Raw genomic sequence first — 27494 nt, 5'->3', positions numbered from 1 at the left:
CCTTCATGCTTTTCAGAAGCCTTTTGGTGATGGCTCATAACCCACAATGGCTTATTTTCATTTTGATCCTCACGCTCTCCCCTCCTCCCTGTGTCGTCTGTTTGTCCGTGTGTGTGCGTCCTCTGTCTGTCCTGTCGATCACTGCATCTGCATCCGGCTCCCCTGCCTCCCCCTTCCCTGCTGCTGCTTTGCTTTTCCAGGGTGCCATTCGCACCAACCTATCCCTGCATAAGTGCTTTGTGAGAGTAGAGGATGAGTTTGGGTCCTTTTGGACCGTTGATGATGAGGAGTTTAAGCGCGGCCGCCACATACAGCGAGGCCGCCCTCGGAAATACACCGCTGACGAGAACTTTGACGAGCTGCTCGTACAGTAAGCACTTCCGCCTCCAAACTCCAGAGGCCCCCCGCCCCACCTGCATGCCCCCATCCACTGTGTTGTCATCATGCTTTTTGTGTTAAGCTTGCCATCCATCATGCTTTCATAAGATCAACTTCTTCCCATGCAATGTAAAATGGTGATAGTTGTGTGATGTCGTCAAGTGACTGAACACCTCACAACTATGGCTTTAATATCACTACAACTGTAAATGTAGTTAGCTCTTATACAAAGAGCATTGATTTATTTTTATGTAATAAGATACTGTAGCTGAGCAATGCATGCTGGGTGAGACACAAGTCTGTGGCTGTAATTTGATTTCATCTCTTTGCAGAAGTCCATCCTTAGTGAAAAACATTCAGACCAGCCTGGGCTATGGTCCGACCCTCTCTGCTGCCTTCCAGGTAAAAATCTAATGTGAATTCATCCTCAGTCAGAAAAATTCATTAAAATCTCTCGTCTTATGTGCCCAGTGTCCCAGTCTTTGTTTTTAGGGAATGTGCTGGTATGAGAAGAGTGATGAGCGACTGAGGAAGTGCTGACAGCTCTCTTCCTTTTCACATTTAATGCTTCGGGCTTTGCTTTTCAGGCTTCAATGGCAGAAAACAACATACCTCTATACACTACTGCTTCCATTGGAAGTCCTACCCTCAACTCCCTGGCCAACGCCATCCGCGAGGAGATGAATGGAGCGATGGACCATGGAAACAGCAACGGCAGTGACAGCAGCCCAGGACGCTCGCCCCTGCCAGCTATGTGAGTGGTACACACGCTTTCTATCACCAACACAGTTCGTGTAAGAAAAGAGAATAAAAGAGAAAGAGTTTCAACTTCCCTGAGACATAACACTCTAAATAGATGTTGACAGAAAATCTTTGCAGTGCCCACCCAAAAGGCACTAAAATTACCTAATACATGGCATCAGATGAAAGACAAACAATGCCGGAGAGGACAATAAATAAATTGACGAGGGATGATATTGGAGTGGTGTGAAGGGTCATGGCCAGAACTGTGGCTGGCCTCCGTGCAGAAAGGGAAACTCCACCTCTTCGAAGCTTCCATCACCAGGCAGGAGCCCCTCTGTTATTCTAACAGCGAGTTTATGAACTCTCCTTTATGTGTCCTGCTGTCTGTGTCAGTCTCGCCATAATCAACATTCCAATTTGTTAAAATATTTATAAAATGCCAGAACGCAGAGCGACGGAGCTGTTGGCTCGGACGCGGTGCAACATGAGCCCCAACACATTCAGAAACGCCTCTGAGCTGCTGAAAGAAAAGCAACACAAAAGCATAATTAGTCTGGAGGACATCATCCAAGATTCTCATGTAGGAAAGTTGCGGTCGGCCTGGAAACCGCAGCTCCCCGTTCACTTGTTGTATAGGAGTGTCTGCTAAGTTGTTTGAAGCCTAAAATAATACAGCACACGCTGCATCGTTTCCAGATGTGGGGGCAGACCACCGATGTGTAGACTCGGGGATGGCCTCCTGAAAAACGTCTGAGCTTGGGGGAAATTCTGCCTGAAAACAGAAAAAGGTGCAGTAATGAGCTCCTGGCCAAATGGAGGAAAAGTGCCATCCCTAATCACTGTGAACATAGCTCTGAGCGTGGCTGTGGAACAGGAAAGGCAGAGACAGGATGGGTGTGCTGGCCTAAAGGCAGCCTGCTTCTCCCTCTGCCCCTCTGCTTCTATCTTTAGGCTGATAGAGCTCACCAACTCTTTCTCCATAATTATGTCTATAAGCTTTACGCAAGTACAAAATGAGTTCAAACTGTTTTCTTTTGCTTTTTTAAAGAACTTTATTCTCTTATTAACAAAACATACCCGTTGTTTCATGCCCTCGGATTGAGCGTTGAGTGTTACATACAGTAGCAGCGTCTCTGGAAGTCTCCTCACACATCCCTCTTCTTCTTCTGTGGTGCTTTGGCTCGTACAAGTTCAACACCACTGTGTTAACTGAGGAACATGTGTTGTCCACATGTGCCTGTGTGCTGCTGGTGGACAGGACACAGCTTTTTAACACTGCAAAGAAAAACCCAGAGCGCTTCTCCCAAACCAGAGAGCCAGGTATCCAGAGAAGGCTAATTATAAGCAAAGTGTAGAATCAGCATGCAGTTCAATAGCATAATAATAACAATTTCATGTCTGCCCTGCAGCCACAGAGTGAGACCTGAGGCAACAGCACTTGTGGAGTTACTTTGATGTGAAAATGATAGAAAAGCTGACTTTACTTTTCCCCTCTTTTTATAATTTACGCCACAATATGTCAGCTCATTAGCATACGAGCGTCTCCATCACAACAGTTGCAAATTACATGAGACGTCCCGGCGTGAATAAATCAAATGTGGGCTTTGGTGATGAAGAATGTGCCAGTTCGCCCTTGTTGTTGTAGTAAATGAGCCCGGTGCCTCATCCTGACACCGCTCTACCTCCGCTACGGCAGCCTGGCACCGCAGGTTAGAGCGGTGAGTCCCCTGCAGCTGCTCGTAATGTATTTTTTTTCCTCTCCTCCTCTCAGCCACAGCCAGGCCTCCTCTCCCCGTATGCTTTATTCCTGCTCTGTTTCTGTAATGAGAAATTTGGCAGATCTCATCTCTTTAGTGGCTCTTTTGCCCAGGCTGTAAGATGGGAGGGGAGGGGGGGCTCATGTTTTTGCCTTGTTTACAAGTGACAGCGTTATTATTCTCATAAGGGCTCTGTTTCTTATCACAGTGTTGTGCCGTGTGCGCCGCCGCCGCTCTCCTAGCGCCTCTCCTGCCAGCGCTTTTCTTCCCTTATTGACACTTGGTTGAAAATTCGCATTAATTCTAGAGTTTAAAGCATGTATGGCGGTGTCTGGTCGCTGTGTTTGCTTGAAGTTGATTAATGATAGAAGCCGGCTCGGGGTCGTCCTCTGGAGACCCGCCTCGCAGGTTGTGCATGTTAACGAGCAGGAAGGGGAACACACAGCGCGCCACTGATCCACAGCCACCAGGAGGCTGACAACGGCAGCCCACTCGCTCTGCAGAGTCCATTCTCTTCTCTCCTCGTCTCACGTTGTTAATCTTCCTCATTTATCAATTCTAAGTGAATACCCTGTTGTCGGTTGCCATGAAAATAAAAAGCCTGCAGCTTTGCCAGGATTGGAATACCTCAAAAGAAAGCTGAAATTATCATCTGCACCGCCGAGGCCCCCACTCACAGTCTCACCGTAGCCAGACATTTGTTTTTGTTCCCCTGTTTCCTTCTTTATAAACAGAATCAGCTCAGGTCTGTATCACTTTGTGTTTGGCGTGTGTGATAAAAAATGGGTATGTAACAAAGTTAAGAAGAACTGGAGCTACATGTCTACTTTCTTCTCTTCCTCCAGGCATCACATCAGGGTTAAGGAGGAACCACTGGACCCCGAAGACCACGAAGGGCCCCTCTCCCTGGTAACGACTGCCAATCACAGTCCGGATTTCGATCACCACAGAGATTATGACGACGACCAGGGCCACGATGACATGCTGTAAGGCCTAGAGAGCCCCCTCCCCTCCCCAGCCTCAGAGGCCGAGGCAGTCTGGGTCATCTGGGAGACAGAAGCGCTCCGCAGATAACAAACACTGAACTGCAGTCTCAGCCACTGATGACAGCTCTCAAATGTCTCCAAGTCAACTTTTTAGTGCCATTACAATACATAGCAAAAACACACACACAAACAAAAACACAGAATACAGCCCACACGAGGCGTCTTTTTTCTGATTCCTTTCTACTTTTGATTTAAGTAAAGCTTAAAAAAAGCAAACCTTCCTTTCTACCCATGTGTCGGATGGACTTGTTTGGTACGGGGGGGTGACATGTTCGCGCTCCAACCCAGACCCTTGCCGTGCAGCCAGGACACGCTGCGCTCCGCGGACTGCGAGAGGGGATGCGTCTCTCCCCCACCTACCCCCCCCACACAATCTTTCTCCCTCTCTCCCACCCTCCCTCTGTCAGACACACAAATCCAACCACAAACGGAGGAGAGAGAGACAGACAATGACTGACGTTTAATTTACACCGTGTGCGTAGGTGTGTGTGAGGGAGAGCGAGTGCAGACTTCTGTTCATTGTCACTGCCTTCAACACTTCTCATTGGTTTGATTCCATCTGGGGTGGGAGGGATGTTGTTTTTATTCGGGTGTATTTTGTGTTGGGGGTGAGAGGTTTTTAAAATATCAACGTAATGTTTTTTTGTTTTTTTTTCATCATTCAATGCTGTTATTGATGTTGCATCTTTATTTTGTTGTTGTTCTTGTTTCTGTAAACTGATCAGACCTCATGCCCATGCTGTGGAGATTCTGTGTGGTCCGCACTTGATGATGAATGTTTATGATTTCTTTTTCACCTTGTTCTTTTTTAAACACACACACATGAAGCAGAATGTCTGATACCGAGCAGTATTTTTCTGTCATTTATTCCAAAAATCATCATGGAAATGAAAAAAAAAAAAGTCACCGCTCTGACATGTAGCCCACCCCTCACCCGCTCTTCTTCCTCTTCCTCCTCATGAAGTCCATTGGCGATGCACTACTCATAATGAAGGCTCTCTCCACGCATCAATGAAGCTTAATTTAAGATGCGAATGAATGACAGAGAAATCATGCAGGTTATGGTTTATCCTTATGAAATTATACTTTAAAACAGCCCTCGCCACAGAGCATGCTTAGCCGCAACACAATTTCTGATCACTTACAAGCTCCAGGGTCTTTTTTTTTATTATGTAAAATGAAAATGTCAGGTGTGCACCGGCGAGATAAAGATTTCGACCAATTAATTGTGATTTCAGAACACAACTGTCATTGTTAATCAAACTGTGTCTGGCTTTTTCCACTCTGTAATTTCATCCAGAGCTTGAAGATAAATTCCCACGTAGTTTTATTTTGTATCTTGCGCTTTGGTCTGATCGTTTTTAAGGTTTTAGTGATTGTTAATGTAATTGCACACGCGACAAAATGCCCCTCTCTCCTTCTTCTTCAAGGGAACAAAGTCCCAGAGACTCGCAATAAGACCGAAAACGTTGCACATTCCAGCATTTGACAGCCACCGTGAAAGGTCCCGGACGTACAGTACCTGCCGTGTTAGAGAGTGTGGATACCTCGACGTTCAGTGTCACCCAAAAAAAAAAAGCCAATGAGTTCTAGTCCACGTTGAACTGAGTGATTTCCACATGTGGTTTTATGATGCAGCAGCAAAAATTCCAGCTTTGATAGATAGTCAAATTTTAAAGAGACCATGAATTTCAAGACTGCAATCAACCACTTTTAAATTTGTATTTATTATTAGTATTATTATTATCATTTTGTGTTTTATTTGGCTTTTTTTTTGTTGTTCATGTGTTTTATTATCTTGTTCTGTGACTACCAAAGATAAACTACAAAGTCAATGTTGTGTGTTCCATGCAATAGCAGATAGGCCAAATATGTCCCCTCCATTCTCTCCCGCTGGACGACCTCAGCGGCTGTGGTCGAGCCGGTGGCAGACTGAATCCAGGGCCAAGCTCCTCCAACTCATTCACTTTTATTAGAAAAGGACAAAATAGAACCAAAGGGGGGCGTCCCGGACAGGACAAGCTGCGTTTGGCAGTGACCAAATCTGAACGGGAGGTGCTGACAGTCTGATACATGATGATGACCAAATTAGGGAAACTTTTTTGTCTTTGGGCCAGTGAGTGGAAAAAGGGAGCTTCTTGGTCAGGAACAGATTTGTGCGCAACATAAAGGGTATGTACTGTAGATAACGCTGAAAAAAAAATGTACTGGCAAATGGGAAAAGCTTTGCAGAGAACAATGTGAAATGGATTCTATACTTCAACTGGACCACACGATGATTTGTTGTTTCTCTTCTTTTTCTTTCTTTACATGTTTGTATCCTTTGAAATGATTGTATGCCACTTTTTAGGGGTTTTAGTGTCTTTATGAGGGAAGACTTTATGATTGTGTTTAGTTTCTGTCAACTTATTACTTTTTATATTAAAAAACACTCCTGTCAACTAATAAGCTGGGTACAAGGTACTTTATGGCAGTTATTGTTATCTCTTTTTTTTTTTTTGTTCACCGCTCATTAACTAAAAAGGGGCAATCTGTGGTTTCCAGAAGATGTATTTAATACCAGGCAGCTGTGGGATGGGTCAGTCACAGCCGGGCTCGGATCGTGAGAACGCGGGCCGAGCTCATCCACAAACACCCCCAGTCATCATGCAGGCTGGTTTGTTTGGTATTCAGAGAGGAGGACCAGCGCTGGTAGATTAGAACATTCTCAGCATGTGTAGCCTGACATTACTAAAGATAACAGCATGAGAAAAAGCCGTTAGTACGCATACCTCATTTCAAACCTATAGGGAATGATTCAATTAATCGAGAGAGAGAAAATAAATAGAAATAAACAAACATTTCACTCAGTTGCACTTAGTCGTATGTCTTGCATGTGTAGTCTGATACTGTAGAAAGAAAAAAATGATAAAAAGAGAAAAAAATGAAAAATGAAATTAGAGCTTGTTTATCTTAAAAGGTTTCATCCTTTTTTTTGCCAAACCAATTCAAACCTCAGGCCTTTTGTTGGTGGAAATATCATCCAGCTGTGTGTGGCACATTCATCCTGTCTGTCCTCTGATGGGTTGTTTTAAGGGCGTTCCAATATTAGGTTGTACATACATGTCACTGTAGCCTTTGTCTTCTCCTCTCCTGTCCTTTCCTCTCTCTTTTTCTCTCTCTCCCTCTTTTCTTTTGTTTAAGATAAAGAAATACATTTGTGTTATGATGTTTGCTTTATCGCCACTGCTTTGTATTAACTATGAAAAAGCTATGAGAAAAAAAAAACTGCTGTATGTATTGGAATAGCAAACTGTGCTGCAAATGTATTTTACTTAGTAATCCTTGCTTTAAAAAAAAAAAAAGAAATTAAAAAAAATCACATCATCCTTGCAGACATGTGGGTGAGCTGGGCAGGGGCAGGCCGGGGGGGAGATTATCCCCCATTTTGGATTTTAAACTGTAATATAAAAAACAGACTTTTCTCTGTTATCATTGACCGAAGCATTTTGTACAGAATTCCCCCCTCTTTGTGTTAAAGCTGTTTTTTGATACTTCCTTTTGATGGTCCAACCACTGCCTTCTGTGGCTCCATGGGAAAGATTACTGCTCTGAGAAAAAAGGGCACACAGGTATATTTCCTCTACGAGACGGTGGTATCTTGCATGACTGATACCAGGGTCACAGAGATGTTGGGTGGGTGGGTAATGTTTTAAGTGGTCAGTAATAACATAAGGGTGTATCAATCTAATGATATTTTATATGAAATTAATAGGAAACAGAAGAAAAATATGCAGTGCCAAGATGTAAAGAATATTGTTAAATGCTTTCTTTTGTTTCCTTTTCTTTGTTGTTTGAGAAATTTCATGTCCTTCATTCATCAGAGACGTGTTCTCCTCATCATCTGTCTCCTCATCCAGGTAAAAGACACGTTTTTATTTATATATATATATATAAATATATATATATATTTTGTTTTTTGTTAATTGAGCAAGCACAGCGGGCAGGTCAGAGGTGGAGGCTCCCGAGTCTAACGTCCTGCAAACTGAGGCCGTGGTGGCCACACCCGGACATCACACGTTGGCACCCGAGCTAAAACACGCCATTGTCTCAACCATCAGCGACCATCCAGCCTGCTGTCATTCCGTCCCCCCTCCTCCTCTTTTCTCCTTCTCTCACATCACACTCTTTATTTTCTCCACATGGAGGGGGTGGTAGGGAGAGATGGGGGGTAGCAGCCGAGGAGCTGTCACGGTGCTCTCATCCTGCAGCAGCAGCTTGTCTTTCTTTCTCTTTCTTTCTTTTTCTTCTTTGAAGATGTACTCTGTAGTTTCTGTTTTTTTATAGAGAAATATTATTGCTCATCATTTCCATCGGTGTGTAACCTCCTCATCATTCCTCGTGTGTCTGATGCAGACCACTCTGTTGTAGTCAGTGGCGATGACTGACGTGAGCATTCTAAACATGCAATAAAATGCTGGTTGTTCAGACGAATTCCTCCGGCCTCTCCTTGTTATCTGTTTGGTCTGGTGTGGCAACACCGAGCTGCACGATTTCTTTATTTCAAAAAATGTGATCATTCTCCAGTGTTGACAGAAGAACACTTGATACAGAATTAGGCACAGTAGTTCTCTAAAGTTGAATTATAAATGTGAGAGATTTTGTGGGTTCCATAAGGCCTTATTAGCAAATGAAGCTTTCATTTGTTTTGCTGTCATCAACTGTAAATGCATCAAATCATGTAAAGAACAAATTATCACAGATACAAAATAATATAGCCTGATATATTTCAATGTTTATGGATTAACGCTGCATTTGCAGTTCTCTCCTCATTGTCTCCACCTGCAGACTAGTTGAACCTGTGTTTGTCATCTGCTGCAGGACCCTCGTCTCGGCCTCTGCATTAAATTATATTGTAATTAAAAAGAGACAGTTAAACTGTCTTTTCCTAACAGCAATTTAGGTAACTGCATTTGATAAGCTATAAATTGTAACAGCATTAAAAATTCCAGAAATAATAGCGATATGGATTTGGTGACGGGAGCTAATGCTGATGACCAGGACTCAGGGTTTTTTACGACAGAGGCGCGGGTCATGTTGGCCACTAAACAGGAGACAAAGATCAAGTCTAAGCACTTTTAATCTTGTGAAACAAGCAATTACAAATAGTTGCATTGATTTGTTAAAAAGCTTTAGGCGACATAAATCGTTTCTTGCTGAGCTTATTGCTGGAAAACATAAATGTCAAGTGTATTATTAATTAAGGCCTTTGAAAGATAAGATTTAATGGAAACAATATAAAATCACAAGCAATCTCTCTGTGGGCAGTATTTCACTGGATGCTCGGGCTCCGTGTGGATCTGTGTTGTTTTCATGACACTGATCACAAACCGGATCAGACGACAGCGAGTCAGAGGGAACGCACTGGAAAGTGTTTGTGTTGGGAAAAAAATCAGCCATTAACAGACGCATTCACATAAATTAACTGCACAGTAACTTAGAGAGAGGAAGCAACATATGATATTATTATGGTCCATAAAGGTGGATGAAATATTATGGGAACAGTTTAGATATATTGACACTGAGACATGATCGGCCAATACTGGCCCTCCACACATTAATCTGAATTTCTCTGTCGCCAACACACCACACCGACATGACACAACTTCCACACTGACATTTTTGTCCGTGTGATTAATTATCGTTTTCAACTCCAGAAAGAAAAGATGCTTTTCAATAAAACAAGCTTGTGTTAAAGTTATTATTTTTCTAATCGCTTTGAGTGTCAGTTCCCATATTAATCACTTATCATTCATGTATTATTTCACTTACCTTTACTGGCTGTTATATTTAATTTATCCACCTGCTCCCTTAAGTGGGAAATACCAAGTAATACAACAGGCAGAATCATCAATATCAATACCAATACTTTTTTTAATCATAAAAATGACTAATGAACCATCATAGACGGAGACGTGTCATGATTTATGAGATGCATCATTTATGCTGCCTCTGAAAATATTTTATTCATCCCAATTATCTGTCATGACGTTAATTTACCACATTGGATGAAACATGTTTAATTCTCTAAGTCAAAAATGTATTTTATTTTAAATCTAAAGATTAACTGAAGGTAATTGATCTGTAGAGCTTTAAACAAAAATGGCATTTTATGTTACGATTGTGTTATTTGATGCCTGTGAATTGAGACAGTTCTAAAACAGGTGCATGTTTAACCTCACTGAAACAAGATGCATCACACATCTGCCATGGAGAAGTGAATGACCTGAGAAAAGCGTTTTTTGGTATCTTGTGATATTGATTTTTTTTTCTTGTGGAGCTTAAAACATTAAACATAAAATCCACAACATGTTGAAACAACAACTCAGTTTATCCGCAGACATCACTGTCGTTTCTTTGCTTGAACAACTTTCAAATAAGATAAACTGTCGTGTGTTTGTTAATGAAAGACGTGTTCTTGAATCGTCACTTTTCGGACAGTGGTTGCGATGAGTGGTGATTTTAACATTTGTCATCTTTATTAAAGAAATGTAGTATAAGCGTTACTTTGTCTGTACTCTTGCTGTTTTTCAGTATAGCGATGTACAAAGTCTGATCCCAGTCTGATCACAAAGCAGTGATTGGTTGATTATTTTCTCCAACCCAGGAGTCATCATCGAGCTCGACGACCTGTTTTTATCACTGATCACATCAGACATGTGACGGTGATACCTTACAAGCCCATAAAAAAACATGTAAAACATTTAGAATATAGGACAAGTTGTTAAATATTCCCTTGTACGTTTGAAGGTCTTCTGCACAATTTAAGTTACCAACTACCAGTAGATGTTAGCAGGTGTTATTGGCCCCCAGCGGATGTTAGGGTCATAACTTCAGTTAGTCATCAACATCAAGTGTTTTGATCTTGTAATCAATGATACAGGCCGAACTTGAGGGTACACTGAGGCTAAAGGTGAATCTGACTGGCTACTGGCTTGTATGACAGCACTATGAAAGCCATGTGGCCGCTCAGTAGATCGGACATCATTACCTCTTTGCCTTTTTAAACTAAACACTGTCCCATTTTAGAACATAGGACAAGCTGGAGAATATCCCTAGTATGTTCTACTGCACTAATGAATGCCTACCACCAGTTGACGTTATCGGATGTTAGTGACCACCAGCGGATGTTGGGGTCATATCTCCAGTTGTGTAAGTTCACACATACAATAGATCCCATTATTCTGACTTTCAATTTGTGATCATACCCAATTAATAATCCACACTTTTTACATGGCAGGATTGTATCTCCATTAATTTCTTCACATTTATACAATTTAGGGAGAGCAGCCCAATGAAACCAAAACTATATGGCTACATACCATTACAGGTACGTTGTAAACTGGGTGAACTGACCCTTTAACCTTTAACAGATCAGTGTTGACTTCCTGTGTGTTGCTGTGTGTGCAACCCTTAGAGAGATGTTGCTGTTGCTCCGTCCTGTCGTACAAACTCCAGGCGGCTCACAGTCGTATTATTTAGCTCGGTTCGTTTGCAGAAAACAAATGTGGATGCTCCGCTCACTTTATTCTAATTACGGCGTGTCACAGCCTCCATCCATTCACACGAGAGCTTCAGTCAAATAGTGAAAAGCTGGCAAACATCCCAGCGTTGCAGCGAGGCAATTAGCTGTCCTGCAGTGTTTGTTATTCATGGTTTGATGTAAAAATTTGTTTATTAAGACGGGCTGCGGGCGCTGGTGTGCAATAGACCTGCTTGTAATTAGATTCCAATTATTTGTCTGTTTCTGATATTGTAAACTGGCACTTACCAAATCAGTTAAATTGACACAGTGCACTGCTTGGTTTACCCGGTAATTAAAATGTGTTCTGTTAATTAGATGATGACCACTTTATTCCAGGGCTCTCGTGTTCGGGCTCCTCGGCGGCTCGCTGTTTGGATCATGAGTTGCCAGACGCTTCCCTAATCAGCCCTTGTTTTGTTTCAATTACCACCTGCTGTTGAAAAGGCATGCCTCGCTGCCCCCTCCTCCTCCACCCACTAAACACACACACACACACACACAAACACACACACACACACACAACAATACCACGAGGCCGGTTTCAGCTCCAACACAACAATCAGCGGTTCACAGCTGGGCTCGCTTTCTTCTTTTTTAGAAGGCGCAGCTACATTTCAAAGACACTGCGAGCAATTAAAAAGGGAACTGAAGCGAGATGAAAGTATAAAGGTGCTTATCACATCAGTTAGCGAGCCTCGTGTGAGTAGCCACTGGTAATTACGCTCATTGAGTAAATAGCGGAGATGCTCTGATGTCGCCTTCTCTTGGTAACGGGGGGTTAAGGGTGGGGCAGCTGCTGGATCCACTGATGAGTTCACTAACTAAACATGTCGAACTATCCAATGCAGGAGCTGTGTGGAGCTGAATGTAGATGAACTGCTGGTTAAAGACCCTCTCTGATTATAATAACCTGAACTTCTTCTCTTTGAAACTCGGCCGTGAACTCTGCTGATTTTTCTTCTCCCAAATCAACAGTTTCCGTTTTTGTTCGCCTCTCTCGTGTTGCATTCAGGGACCAAACTCAGTCTTGTGTCAAACATTCCAGTTCGTTCTTCACCTTGGTAAAACTGTATTTACATAAACTATTTCAACTTAAAGTCCACTCACAGGCTTTTTTAAAAACAGTGTCAGAGCATGACCATCCAAAGAGTCAGCCATGTTGTCATGGAGATGGATCTGTTGACACCAACTTCTAGCTCAGATACTGTTATAAACTGATAACACGTTTAGATTCACTCATGTTATTGACCGCCGCCAAGGAGGTGACATCTTCATCGACATTTGTTTGTTTGCTTGTCTGTTATTTAGCAGCAATGCACAAAAAACACTTAACGGATTTCCAACTTGGTAGAAGGATGCATTATGGGTCAGGGATGAACCCTTTCAATTTTGGTACGAATCCAGATCAGGGGGTGGATCCAGGAATTTATTTTCACTTTCTTTAACATTGCCAGAATGTTTTCTTTTCAACAATTTCACAGATTTACCTGAATTCCACTGAATTTTGCATGAATCATGATTTTTTTTTTAAACATTGAGAGGACTAATATGTATGAATGTGTGTAACTTGGTGCAGCTTGATTGAATGGAAGGGGGCTGTTGGGCCTTGGTGGAGATTTGTGTTCTATTGAGTGTTGTTCTGGTTTCCCAGTTTAGTTGAGCTGAAGACAGTAAATACAAACTCAGGCCAAGCAGTGAACATTCTTTTCTGAATATCAAATCAGTACTTAAGTTTGTTGTATACATACGGAACACTTCAGTGAGCCACACAGCTTCACTGGGTCACATGTTCCTTCGTTACCATCAGCCCACTCACACTGTGGTTTATTTAGTCTCAGTCCCATTCACTGACTTGCTGCCATACAGTAAGTACTCAGTCGAGCATGAGATGTGTATAAATCCACTGCTGAAAATAATCTGGAACAAATTGACTGTTTTCTCATGTTTGGTAAAAACTACAGCAGTGATATGATACAGGGAATAACAGAGGCTGTTTGAAAATAAAACGGTTTATCTGTGAGCCATTTGATTTGTGTCTTCATTTGGAATCAATGGGCTTGAGGCTGAGCCACATACAGGTTAGAGAGGTTAGAGAGTGCTCAGAGGCAGAATATAGGTTAGAATTAAGATTAAACTCATTAGAGGTTGTAATTACCAGCCCTGGCAATAAGAGCAACTGGAGAACAAGTTTCATCCTTTTAGGAGTCCTGGGCTATTTTGGTTGTTTTAATGCTTTCGAATTTTCCTTTATATACAACACTACACATAAAAATGTTTTCACCATGTCATGGTAACTTTGCCTATATGACCAGACAATTCATCTTTCACTTTGACATAACATATCAACATAGTGGACCGAACATTCCTAAGAAAGATCAAAGCTGATATGGAAAATCATGTTTATTTCTATAAAAAACACAATCATCCTTAACGAAGCATTTAAAAGTCGAAAATGTAAATACAGGTCGTAACTGTGAAGAAACGATTCTGAAAGGGATTTCACATCTAATAATCATCAAGTGTTTCTCAATAAGACAAAAAACTATAAAGATATTGAGTTAAATGCAACGTCTGTGCCCTCCCACTCTGTGTACTTTTACCATCCATTATTCCATCCATTCTTCCATCCATCCATCATCCATCCATCCATTCTTCTATCCATCCATCTAACCATCCATCCATCCATCCATCATCTATCCATCCATCCATTCTTCCATCGATTCTTCCATTTATCCATCCATTCTTCCATCCATCATCCATCCATTCTTCCATCCATTCTTCCATATTCTTCCATTTATCCATCCATTCTTCCATCCATCCATCCATCCATTCTTCCATCCATTCTTCCACCCATCCTCCATCCATCCATCCATCCATCCATCCATCCATTCATTCTTCCATCCATCCATCCATCCATCCATCCATCCATCCATCCATCCATCCATCCATCCATCCATCATCCATCCATCCATCCATCCATTCATTCTTCCATCCATCCATCCATCCATCCATCCATCCATCCATTCATTCTTCCATCCATCCATCCATCCATCCATCCATCCATCCATCCATCCATCCATCCATTCTTCCACCCATGCCTCCATTCTTCCATCCATCCATCCATCCATCCATCCATCCATCCATCCATCCATCCATCCATCCATCCATCCATCCATCCATCCATCCATTCATTCTTCCATCCATTCATTCTTCCATCCATCCATCCATCCATCCATCCATCCATCCATCCATCCATCCATCCATCCATCCATCCATTCATCCATCCATCCATCCATCCATCCATCCATCCATCCATCCATCCATCCATCCATCCATCCATCCATCCATCCATCCATCCATCCATCCATCCATCCATCCATCATTCTTCCATCCATCCATCCATCCATCCATCCATCCATCCATCCATCCATCCTATATACGTTGCATTGGCCCTTGCATACTTTTTGTTTGGCGTTAATATTTACATCAAATCTATATCATCATATTACAATGATTATTTACTACTTTTACAAAAGACTTTAAAGTTGATAACAGAAATCGGCTTTGTTTCAGACGTTCTGACGTCTTGAACCAATCATGTGATTCCATCACGCCAGCGACTCGAGAGCTTATGCAAGAAATATATATCAAGAACGCAGAGACAACTTTCCACGGACTCAAATCCTATTCATGTGGTTGGGCCAGTTGCAGTGTTGCAGGTGAGAGTTGTGTGTGTAACCTGCTCCTGTGTAGTGAGGAGCTCCTGCTCCTTTGCGGGAACAGTGATGGTGGAGAGTCCTGCAGGTCTCCACCATGGTCTCCACCATGGTCTCCACTCAGCTGCAGATGTCTGGCCTGCACTCGTGTCCCAGCAGCCGACATCACGACTAGAAATGTTTGCTTTGAATAATTGAAGAGATGCAAAACAACATGAATAATTAGGACATCGGCCTCTCGCACTTTTTGTGTCATGGTGAATTAACAGAGAAGTGGCTACTGCTGGGAGGGGTTTTAACAATGATGATTTATGATCAGGAGAGAAATAAACCCAGTGTATTAAAACAAGCAGACTGATTATTTGTTAGGATGCACACAGTTTGTCAGCCATGCTAACACTAATGTTTCGAGACTGAATAATGCTTTTATACATATGACTGCAGTACAATATGATGAAAGAAGCCAACTATGTTTATTGCTCAGTAGGCTAATGAGAGAGCACGTCCAACAGCCGGTTAGCTTAGTTTAGCATAAAGCCTGCAGGAACAATGGAAACAGTTAGCCTGGCTAGCTGGGAAAATGTTTGAGAAGCTGAGATTCAGTGTGTTCATCGGTGAGCTTTAGCTGATAGCTGTTTACTTTTGGTCACACTTTGGCTAGCACGGTTGTCCCCTGTTTACCCCATCTCTGCGCTAAGCTGAGCTAGGCTAGGCTAATCGAATGGGCTGCTGGTTGTAGCTTTACACTCAGCGTACAGAAAAAACGCTGTCATTCTCCTCATCTTACTACAAGAGAGGAAATACAAAGTATTTTCCAAAATGGTTTAACAAGCAGCCTATTCAGTCCGTATTTTCTTAGATAGCGCTGCACGCAACACAACACACGAGCTTTAATTGTACTTTGAGATTGAGAAGCATCGCATGTTGACATTTAAATGGTGTTTTGGTGTCTCTCTGACAGCTTGACTTAAACAGCAGTGTATTAATGCAGATAGCCTCTGAATTTCTCTTCACTCCTGCTCTGATTCAGATCCTCTGTGGGGCTCATGCGTTTCCTCCTCTGTGAGAAAAAGTTATCATTTAAACATGGCTGGTGTTTACCTGCACTGAACCTTGATTGAGGAAGCCTGTGCCTTTACACTGATGCCCTCCTAATCTGTATGACTGGCATTCTCATTTCTCTGACGCTGCCATTCAAAACACAAACATGAAATGTTGGTTTTAGAACCGCGAGACCTGCAAGAGTGAATTTCAAGTGCTTATTCAAATATTTCATTAAAATGTAAATTTTTGACAACGCTGTACGTCTAGCTGTGCACAAGGCATGACCTAAGAAGTTATGAAGTTATAACAGCGTTTCTCTCTCTGATGCCAATTAACTGGTGGGGAGACTATAATGTCCTTACCTTGTTTTATCGCCACATAACAGCGAGCCAACAAATGCATCTGGTGTAACAGGAGTTTCAGGTATTGACAGCTAAGATTGGTGGACTGCAGGAAAAAAAGAGAAAGTCAAACATGAAGCCTCCTGGAGACTGGTAGCTAATCAATTCTCTTATCTCACACAAAGTGCAAATGAAGTGATTAAAATTAGGGTTATGCAAAAGCAAGGAGGGAAAGTGAATTGTAAATGAGACCAACGGCCGCACAGCTGGCTACTGCTGAACGTGAAGATTTATCTCCTGACATTTGTCAGGACCAGAAACAACACGTCAGAGGTTCACTTCACTCACACTGGAAACAAAGAAAGGTCCTATTGATTTGGATTTTTACAACAGTGAAATTCCCCCTCTCTAGGGTAACCTGAATATCCCATTTTGCAATTTCTTTTTGCAAAACTGTTTTTGATATTGTAAACTGGCATTTACCAAATCAGTATCTGTTTTTCTTTTCCTCTTATTTCCACTTTATTTGTCATTGTTACAAATTCAGATTTTCAAGTCTAATTGCTATTTAGATTGAAAGACTACAACTTGATAAGTTGTTTGTGCACATGGCGAACTTTGGTAGCTTTGCTTTAAAAAAGTCCAGCAAATTTTTAAACAAAAATATACAATTACAGTAAATAAACAGAAAATGAAAGAAAAATAGAAAAAACAATTCACACAACAACCATAATACATAACACAATATATAATATATAATAGAACAACTTCTCTGAAACTGTAGACTTTGAAATTCAGAGGTGGATGTTGCCAGAGTCAATTACGTACGTGCTAGAAATTCTGAGACACTTTTTCCCAATTTCTAATTTGCAAAAATATGTCAGTCTAAATGTTTACTTTGTTACATTAAGCTATGCATTTTTTACATTAGAATCTACATTTTTTACATTTAGATTATACTTTATACTAATTATTCTAGCTTTAGACTGATTTAACGGTTTGCTACTTAAATAGTTTGAGGATAAATGTACAATTCACATCTTCATACTGAAAGATGCCTGTGATGTTGGACTGTTTATATTTATTGATTTTCTATTAAAAAATTGGATTAATGTATTATGGATTTATGTTGTGTTAATATGGAAGGTACAGATACAGCTGAAGCAGGACGGACACTGGGTGAGGAGTGAGTGATGGGGTTAAATCATCCAGAGTTTTTCTTGTTTTAGTCTTTTTTGAAGGGGTTTCATGCCTCGGAGGCCACCTGTGTTAAACATGCTGCGGTTTGAAGGAACGATATTTGATAAAGTCATGATAAACAGCAAATACCCTGCAAGGCTTTCTTTGTCAATCAGTTATTCATCACCTCAAAGTGTGTTCTTGCCAACAGATGTATGAATACATTAACAGTGACATGTTGACTTTTAGGGAGTCTGTATATGGAAGCTACATTATACATGTGAACTGCTCTCATGCACTGGGAGAGGAAGCAGTGATGGATTAAATGATCAAGACTATTGCTAAACTATCTGAAATAAATACAATATATATACATAAATGAAGACAATAAAAATGAGCTGATGTTTATTTGGAGCAGGTTTGTGTGACGCAGCTTGAAATATGTTGCAGTTTGCATGAACAATATTTGATAAAGTCATGATATTGAGCAAATCCCCTGCGAGGCTTTCCCCCTGTCAATCAGTTATTCATCATCTCAAAGTGTGTTCTTGCCAAAAGATGTATGAATGAATAAACAGAGGCATGTTGACTTTCAGGGAGTCAGACTACCTTATATTTGCTGTTCCCCCGCCTTGATCCGATGATGAAAACTTCAGAGACATAAACCTCCGGGTTCGTATTGCTCCAGGTTCTTCACTCTACCGCTTTATTTATTTATTTATTCTCTCATTTTTAACTTGCAGGGGGGAAGAAGACAAAATGGTTGCAGGTGGTGATGAAAATAAGAGCCATCCATCATTATTTATTAGGCATGAAAAAGATACACAATAATGTAATTTAATCTCTCAGCAGACAATTATTTCCACATATTGATAACGCAATGCGAAAAGTGCCATGAATCCTAATATGATGTTTGCTTTTATTGGTGTATGATACAACCAGAACAAATAATGTAATTGTATCAGGAGGAAAATGTGATTATTTGCCCATGCTAACATTATAATACCAATCTGCTGCAGACAATGGTATCATATTATTTTGCTGTGCTTAACTAGTTGCAATTTGCATTAAGTTATTATATCTGGGTGGCAATAAAGGCAGCGCTCTGCCGATGCTCTGTGCTTTTCTTAGTTTCTCATTACAGCTCTGTGAACATTTTGGGAGGTTTCCACTCCGAGCGTCTGCATGACTCCTGATCTGAAGAGGGAAACTTTTAACGTGGAGTTTTAACTGCAATTTGATATGATTTCCTTTCCTCTCTGTGCGCTATATCCTTTATTTATATTGTTTGCAGCTCCATTCCAAACACAGACGACTATCCAGCGTTCATCCAGGCCAGTCTGAGGTTAAAGCAACACGACACAATAGACAGAATTACTATGCAAATGACAGCGCTGGAAACAAAAACACCTTTTCCATTAAAAAGTAAAATGCTTTAAATATTTGCATATAGGTGCTCTGATTTGGTTATTCCCAATTTCAAGATGATTAACATTAATGAAGGAGCGGCTTGATGCACTGACTGTCAGGCCACATCAGGCCACCTCTGTAACCTCCTCTGTGTTTTGCATGGCGAGGCGTTCACGCCATACTGAACTAATGACCAAGTCAGCCCGTGTAAAATTAGACCGTGCATCTACACAAGTGTCTCTCTGACATTATGAAAATGTTTTATTGATGACTCATTATTAGCATTTCGGTGGTGAGGTGAGTTTGATCCACCCAGAAGATGCAAAGTGTAATAATAATAATGTCTGCTTAATTATTAATACCCAAAACCTAATCCATCTCTGCAGAGAATATGTACATATTTTAGTGTCTCATTTGAATTTTTGCAACAAACACACACCTAAAAACCATTAGACGGCTCGTGGTAATGACAGGTTTAAATGGGCTTATTTTTAAGAATTAATGTGTGACTGCCACTGTACGGCCTGAGCCCAGAGACAGAGGTCTTCCTGTTTATTCTGTTTGATTCTGAGAGTGTGCAGCATCCCACCGCACGTCCCCGTAGAGAGGCGAGCCGAGCACACACTGTGTGAAAGCGTCATTCTGCACCGGAGGCTAGAGGAGTGTTTGCAAGTCATTAGTGGTTTGTAAATGATATTTGTTCCCATGTGACATATCATTTGAAATGGTTTTCTAATAATAACACCCACTGATAATAAAATAAGAGGGCCCTCATGTTGTGATTATGCTTTTCATAAATTCCGTTTGGAAAAACGGAGGGAGGGGGGTATTTCAGTATGAATAAGTGCTCAATATGTTGATATGAATTTCACACTCAGATTGTGAGCGCTCCACTGATACTGTGAACGATAACGCCGCTGTAAGCTCAGTTTCAGTTTCGGAATTAAACTTTGGTTGTAACCTGACTCGGCTTTGTTGCGACGAGAAATCTTATTTTCCTCTAAAGCTCGTCTCATTGTGTCCTGAAAGCAAAAAGCTTGACCAGTCACCTCCATCCTTAATGACTCCTGACAAACACCCGTCCTCCTGCCGTGCGTTTCCTGTTGGCCACAGCACCGAGCCAAGACAACTTGGCACAGGACGCAGTGTGTCTGGTGAATGGGGAGCCGCGCCGCCGCCCGAACACCATTTACCTCGTATTTTATGAAATGAACCAGCGGCTTGGAGATCAATAGGCCCCCGTGGTGAATGCGAACAACGCTACTGGGTCCTTATCAGGAGCCCGCTGCCAATCTGTGGCAAGCGAAGCCTGCACCTTCCCTGGATACACCACTGGTCTTTGAAATTAAAGTTGACGCCTGTAATCCAGGGAAATGGTCCCTCTACTCTCGCTTAACACCGGTTTAGTTTCACCCCAGCTGATGATAAAGCATGACAGAAATACAGAGCACTATCTTCTCTCCGGGGTTGATAGGTTTTGCCAGCTTATCAGGGAACAGGCAGCTAACCTTCTTACGCCTGGCCCGTTGACAAAACTGAGGAGTCAATTTACAAAAGAAGCCGTGCTGCCTGGCTCGTAAATAAAACCATTCTTTCTCGATGGAACACACAAAAAATTGTGTCAAAAGAAAATACCCAATTTTTATAAACCACCCAAAAGTGAGTAAATGTATAACACAGGAGGCTAAGCGCTGGTGATAGAGTGTATTCATGTAAATCCGCCCAAGCACAGCTGCAGGAAATTGACAGAGATCTACTGGAGCGCTTTGCCTGTAAAGGGTGGGATTTACATGCCTAACTAGGGCTTAACCACCCTTCCTCCAGTTTACCTGTTACTCTCTGGCCTGTGAGCACGAGCCTGGATGGGCTAGGTTGCACTGCTTATTCTTAATGCCTTTTCATCCCCGCTCATATCTGTCAGTCTCAGAAATGAACCCGTAAACTCCACCGGGGCAGCTCGCCGCATGTCACAAAATTGGTTCAGCGTGACAGCACGTCAGGAGGTTTGTTTGTTTCCTGCTCCGGAGGCCTCACAACTTTCTCCACAGCAGACCTCAGATCAGATAAAAATTAAAACACATGCGTACGGCAGGATGTGAGTGATGCCGAACGAGGCCGTGAGGTGTCGAGCGCTGCTGCAGGACTGCTTTATGGGTAATCAAGATCACATTAAAGCGAGTGCTCCTCCTGAGGAGAAAGTGCAAGTCTTTTCCTTTTGGACAGGATGTGGCTTTGGGCAGTCAGGGGGTGGCTGGCGTCGCTCCTGGGCTCCACAGCCCTCAGCTGAATCTCAGCCCCTGCAGGCACATTCTGTAGACCGCTCATGGCAGTTTAGACTAAGCAGAAAAACTGTTTGGCTTTCTTCTTTTTTTCCCCTTTTACATGAAACTCGCATCTGTACACGTAGTGCACGCAGCAGCGAGCTCGTGCCAAAGTGGCCTCAACAAAACAGCGAAATGTTTCCTCATTTGTTTTTTTCCTCTGAACCTCAGATCCTTCCAGATGATTAAAAAACACAAATAGCGAGCACCGATTCTATTAATGCTGTCGTCCTATCACACAGGAACCGAGCACAGATGCAAAGCATTCCTCTTTGCCTTGTGTGTTTTGTATCGCCCCCTCCAAACAATTGGATTTTCAGAGCTGGAGCCGCCGCCAATAAAATTAATGGGAGACTTGCTGAGTCCATACAGGAAGTGGGCTTCTTAAATAAACACATTGTTTCCAAACTAATCCACACCCCTATTGTTTACAGACCAGGGAACAGGGCTGGGTGCAGACCGGGCTAGTCCGCCCAGATTACCCCCCCACCCCCTGTCAAGGCCGCTCCATTTCTAAACAGAGGCCGAAAAAATATAAAACTGTGAAGCAGGAGTTCACTTTGATGTTATTTTGGGTCAGCATCTGTTTTCATGCTTCCTCTAAATATTACGTGATGTTCAGAATTTCTCATGAGCAAATGCCCACACGACTTTTGACTTAAATATGAACGGAAATTTACATTCTGCTTTCTGTGTGATATAAATGGAGAGTTTTCAGTAAAAAGAAATCTATGGAAAAGTTTGAGAAAAGCCTTAAACCTCTTAGTGGGTTTATACCATGCACTAGACGTGTCTCCACTTCCTCCCACTATTAAGAAATGAAGCCAAAATATCCAAGATAAGAACGCTGCCATCTTGCTCATTAGGGGACAAAGTCTATGCAGCCACCAGGGGGCGAACGAAACACTTAAGGGTCAGTTTGGGGGAGCCGTCATCTTATCCATCTTTATATACAGTCTATGGTTTATAGCATGAGGGAGCTGGTACTGACTGAAAACACTGTGAATCCTATGAACATTGATGCTGTGTACAGCTGTTTTCAAACATTTACTCCAGGATATTCCCAAAAATGCGTAGTTTGCCTTTAACGTTTGAAGAACGCAGCAGGAGATTGTCTGGGTCAGACGCATTCACAACAACAGGAAAATGTCCAGAACATTCAGGTGAGGGGTGGCGTCTGGGTAGAGGAGCAGGAGGCAGGACATGATGTGGACATTTCACTGTGGAAATCAGACAATGTCGTTTACAGCACATCGTCTAAAGCTCTGGAATCTCGTCTTTCCAAGTTGACAACTTTGTTGGCTTCTACTACGTGTATATGAAACTTCTTTTTCATCCTGAGATATTTGTTTTCTTCCAGTTTGTCAATGCTTCTGCTAGTAATAGAAACCTAGACATTTTCTCCTGTATTCTCACATAGTATCACTGGGACATTTTCCAGACATTTTACCATGGGGCTGGCAGGAAAAGTTCTGATTAGTGTTCATAGCAGCTATGGACACTTTTCAGGAAAATTCTGACTTCAGTGCATGTCTGAAAGCAACTTAAGTGCCACTATGATTTAAGGCTGTAACCACTTATTTTTCCTGCCCACCCACACAAAAGAACCAAACCAATTACAGCACCCATCATCTTTCATCTGTAACAAAGATTCTCAGTGGCGAACCAAAGTCGTGACATCACTAAAACACTTGGCATCTTTTTTATAGGCTTGCTTTCTCCTATAGTTCTGATCATTTTAGTAATTTATCTTGTTTTTACTCTTTTCTCATCTGTAAATTTTTTAAAGGTTCAGTGTGTATAATTTAGTGACATCTAGTGGTGAAGTTGCATGTTGCAGCTGAATACCCCTCACCTCCCCCTCCCCTTCCAAACATGAAAGATAACCTGTAGTAGCCTTCAGCTGTCATATAATGGTGTTAAGTTTGTCCAGTTTGGACGGCTGTAAAAAAAAAATTAACATAAAGAATTTAAAAATAAAGGGTCCATTCTAGGGTAAAGAAAAACAACAATTGTACAATTTACATGAAAGACACACTGGTGAAAACATCACTAGGATTATTTTATAATCAATTTCTGCCAAAAGATCCCTTTCACCTAAATCTTACACACTGAACCTTTAAATTTCTGTTCTCTAATGCTGTGTGATCATCTAATTGCTTTTAACTATTTCCTTATGTTTACCTTCATTTTTTTTTCATTCTTAACTTGTAAAGCACCTTGAAGCTGTGCTTTGAAATGTGCTATGTGAATAAATATTATTATTATTATTAGTAGTAGTGATTTAAATCAACAATATAAGATATATAATGCTTTATATTATAATATATAATGACAAGAATGATGTTTTCTAGAACAGAGCCCAAAAGGTTAAAGTTACAGTTATAATTGTAAATCAGAAAAACAATAAGCTGGACTAAATATTAACTTCAAACAACGGCCGCTCTTCTATTTGCATGTAGAGACCCTTATGTAATGAACATATTTTTACATGATCAAATTTATCCTCCCTGAATTTAAAGTATACGTGGATATTCACAACCACTCTGTCAACCACTCTCACTTATCGCCTCCTGCATTGATTTTTGCTTCAAATACCTCCAGTCACTTATCCCACATTTACATAATGTCCGATGAGAAAAATTTGTCGGACAGATTGTAATTCATATCCCCACTCTGCGCGCTCGCCCGCCCTGCTACTTCTGGTAGCTACCTCACATTTACATTTCAATCAGTGATTATAGCCTCTCCTCCTCTCACCCCGCTGAAAGTAAATACTGGACTCCACTATCTCGCTCGGAAATGCGTTCGGTCGGACCTGCAGGGATAGGCATGAATATTCTGCCTGGTACATATTTACCATGTGCTGCTAAGTGTCACATGCTGCAAATGCATCCTTTAATAGCTCGCTGCTCCGCGTACAGCACAGTGTGGCGCTGACACCGCCAGGAGCCTCAGACGTGCTAAAAACGTCTTGTTTTGGCTTAAAGTGGCCACCAAATGGCTCGTGAAACGTCCTTCCAGGCTGCTGTTCAGTGTCCGGCACACTCGCTCCGTCTACGCTCATCTTTTTGTTTTGTTAGTTTAAACCCACTGCCCCTTTTCCCCCTCCTTCACACTCTGGGTTTATCTCGCTGTGCGTCTCTGAAATATCAGCATGCAGAAAATGAAAGTCTGACACGCGAGCTACTTCCTGTGACTTTTTTCATACAGCCGCACACATTTAACACGTCACTGTGCAAAAGGTCAAGCAAGTGGAAAATCGGTCTGTTTTTAATTTACTGTTGACTGCAACTGTGAAATCAACGTTTGACATGTTTGTTCCTTGGTGTTTTTTGCAGAGATGGCCCCGAGCGTAATAAAGGAACAAAATGCTGTGTGTTTTATGAAGCTGACACCCACACAAGCAGCTGCTGATGACAAATGTTGGGCTCCCTGCAGTCGGAGCGAGGCCTCACACAGAAAGCAGGTTATATCTTTACTGGTTTGGAAGCCTCCGTTGGAAATTCTGCTGCGTTTGGAAAAAAGCTCACTTCCATGTCCTCCACCGCTGGACGCCTGCTGTCTGTTGACTTCTCTGTCAGTGGTAACTCAATATCCAACTTCATAGGGAAAAGTCTGTCAGTTGATGAGTCATCGTCAACTTACAATCATTACATTTTAATTGCCCGAGCTTGAGTTCAGATTTCCTTTGTGTCTGGGCTGGAGCGGTGAGGTGACGCTCAGAGGGAAACTGTTTGCATGTTTTCTTATTTGCTTGTTTTGGAAGAAGCTGTTGCATCTCATCTATCATGAAGCAAGGAGGAAAAAAAAAAGGACAAATCGTAATAATCACACTTTGCCACAAACTGCTCCCCCCGGCCTTCTGTTTTCCAAGTCTGGTTACACACATGTTGGCTCCACAGAATATTCAATAGACATTTATAGGAAATAAATTAAGAGATGAATGCAAACCATATGGCATTCGGAGGTTTATTTGTAAAGCCCCTGCATCAAAGCTTTTTCCAGATCACACCATATTAGCTATGTTTTTCCAGTCCAGCAAAATCAGGAAGGTAACCACAGACTTCCCTGATGGGAAACACATGAGCAGCGGTCCGCTGAGACAAGGAGCCTCATACACGGACCAGGCATCGTCAGGGAGCATCAGTGAAAACAATTATTCCCTGCATGTCTGGATGTCATATGTCACCCATGGGTTGGCTTTAATAAGAGGGGAGCACGGTGGAGCTGCGTCACTGCTTTGCTTTTTAGCCTCACGGGTCCCCGCACCCCCGCTACATTCACACTTCTTCACATGTGAGGCGGCCTGGATTCCTGTGCGAGGCGTGGGCTCGAAGACAGGCCGGGAAGCAAGCCAAGAGGAAACGGCAGTGCCCAGGGTATACACTTCCCCCCCTACATGAGCACAAGGCTAGACCCCCCCTCCTCCTCTCTCCCTCCCAAGCATTTCATATGGGCCAGACAAGTTTACGGTTTCGTGCATTCGAGTGTGACAGCAGCAACCCTCCTGCGTGTGACGGGCCCAACAGCAGCGGTCTGCCGACACCCGGGGTGGTTTCCCCTTCTTCGCTGTTGATCTTGGGCTCGCGCTGCACACACGCTAAACGGCCTGCCAATGGCAGACGTGGAGGGCCACACCGCTGACAGTCCGCAAAGTTTAACCAGGAAGGTTTTATTTTTTGCTGTGGAGACGCGCTCTCCCTGCCAGCTTGGGTTGCGGTTTGCCTTTCCAGGGCTTCAAACGTCTAGAATGGGCATAAAGATGTAGACGGGGGAAGTGTCAGTTCTCTTGCCATTACACAACACAGACCACATCGGGTCAACTCTCTCTCAATCCCCTCCTCTGCTTTACACACACAGATAAATGCACTATATGCTCAGAGTGATCAGAACCTGCTGCGCGCCATCAGGCAGTTTACCTCCGGAGCAACAGTAAAGCGCTTTCAGGAAAAGAGAAGCCAGAGATTCCCGCTGAGGGAAAATGCATCAAAGCGCCTGTCTTAAGGCTATAATTAGCCACCGCGGTGCTTGAAATGTAGAAGAATGGAGTCTTTGGAGGAACAGGGTTGTTTATTTATTCACATTTGTTGGTTTAACTTTCCCTCAAATTAGCAAAATTCGCACAAGTCTTGAACAATCTCCACTTAGTTTGCTCTTGTTAGTGGGTTTGTGCACAATAAAGTTAAAATTAAGGAGATGTCATATTACAACAAGTGGTTTTGTTTTGTGTTTACAGTGAATAAACTGATCCTGTTTCCCATCAGTCCCGTCTTTCAGGTTGCATAACAGTGGGGGCTTCGTCTTGGCAGAGCGGCGGCCGTGGATAAATACATTCAGTCCATTCTCCAACGATGTATGAAATCCTAAACTAATAGAAATGTATGACCTGCCCTCCCTCTGTCTCCTGTCTAGTGATCGGGCCAAACCAGTGCGCCTGCCGCTGGCGTGCAGCAAGCCGCTGATGAAAACCATGGCCCTCAGAAGAACTTCGGCATTGTCTTCCCTCGAGAGAGGAGGAAAACTCCTCTATTCTTTCTGCCACCGACACATCTGCTGACAGCTCGCTGCTCCACCAGCTTTTCTTCAGTAAAACGATTTATAAATATTTAAAATTTACTGATGTTTTCATGCGCTGTGTGTGGGGAGGTTTTATATAAGGCTTATTCGACAACCCGTTCAGAAAAAAAGTCCCAGTTGTAAAATAACCTCCGGTGCCTCGGATTCCATAAAAAGGAAAACATTACTAACAGCATGATCATTTTTTTATGTATGAATCATATTTGCACAAATCAAACTGTTTCACAGCTCTGGTCTAATGTGGAACGGTGCTTTAACCAAACGCTGCAGTCAGAGTGCACGAGGACGACAGATCGTCGCACATGGAAGAGTTTCGACTCTGAATGGTTCAGTTTGCTCTGCCTGCTCTATACATTGCACCTTCGCAGCACCTCATCAAAACAAAGAGAAAAGAGAAATTCATTCGTACTTGTT

General features: G+C 42.3%; 1 protein-coding gene across 9 annotated transcripts in view; it reads left to right on the top strand.

Annotated features, from left to right (window-relative positions):
• foxp1b (forkhead box P1b) overlaps positions 1–8398 on the top strand; it is a 158826-nt gene extending 150428 nt beyond the window's left edge. For all 9 annotated transcript variants that reach the window (XM_035152767.2, XM_035152771.2, XM_035152763.2 and 6 more), the window contains 3 exons: positions 711–780; positions 966–1132; positions 3725–8398. In XM_035152767.2, the coding sequence (XP_035008658.2) occupies positions 711–780; positions 966–1132; positions 3725–3869 (382 nt within the window). In that variant the 3' untranslated portion in view covers positions 3870–8398. The remainder of the gene's footprint in view (positions 1–710; positions 781–965; positions 1133–3724) is intronic.
• Positions 8399–27494: the final 19096 nt, after the last annotated feature.

The sequence above is a fragment of the Hippoglossus stenolepis genome, chromosome 3, assembly GCF_022539355.2.
Source record: "Hippoglossus stenolepis isolate QCI-W04-F060 chromosome 3, HSTE1.2, whole genome shotgun sequence".
Classification (NCBI taxonomy): domain Eukaryota; kingdom Metazoa; phylum Chordata; class Actinopteri; order Pleuronectiformes; family Pleuronectidae; genus Hippoglossus; species Hippoglossus stenolepis.
This window is presented reverse-complemented; position numbering and strand designations above follow the sequence as displayed.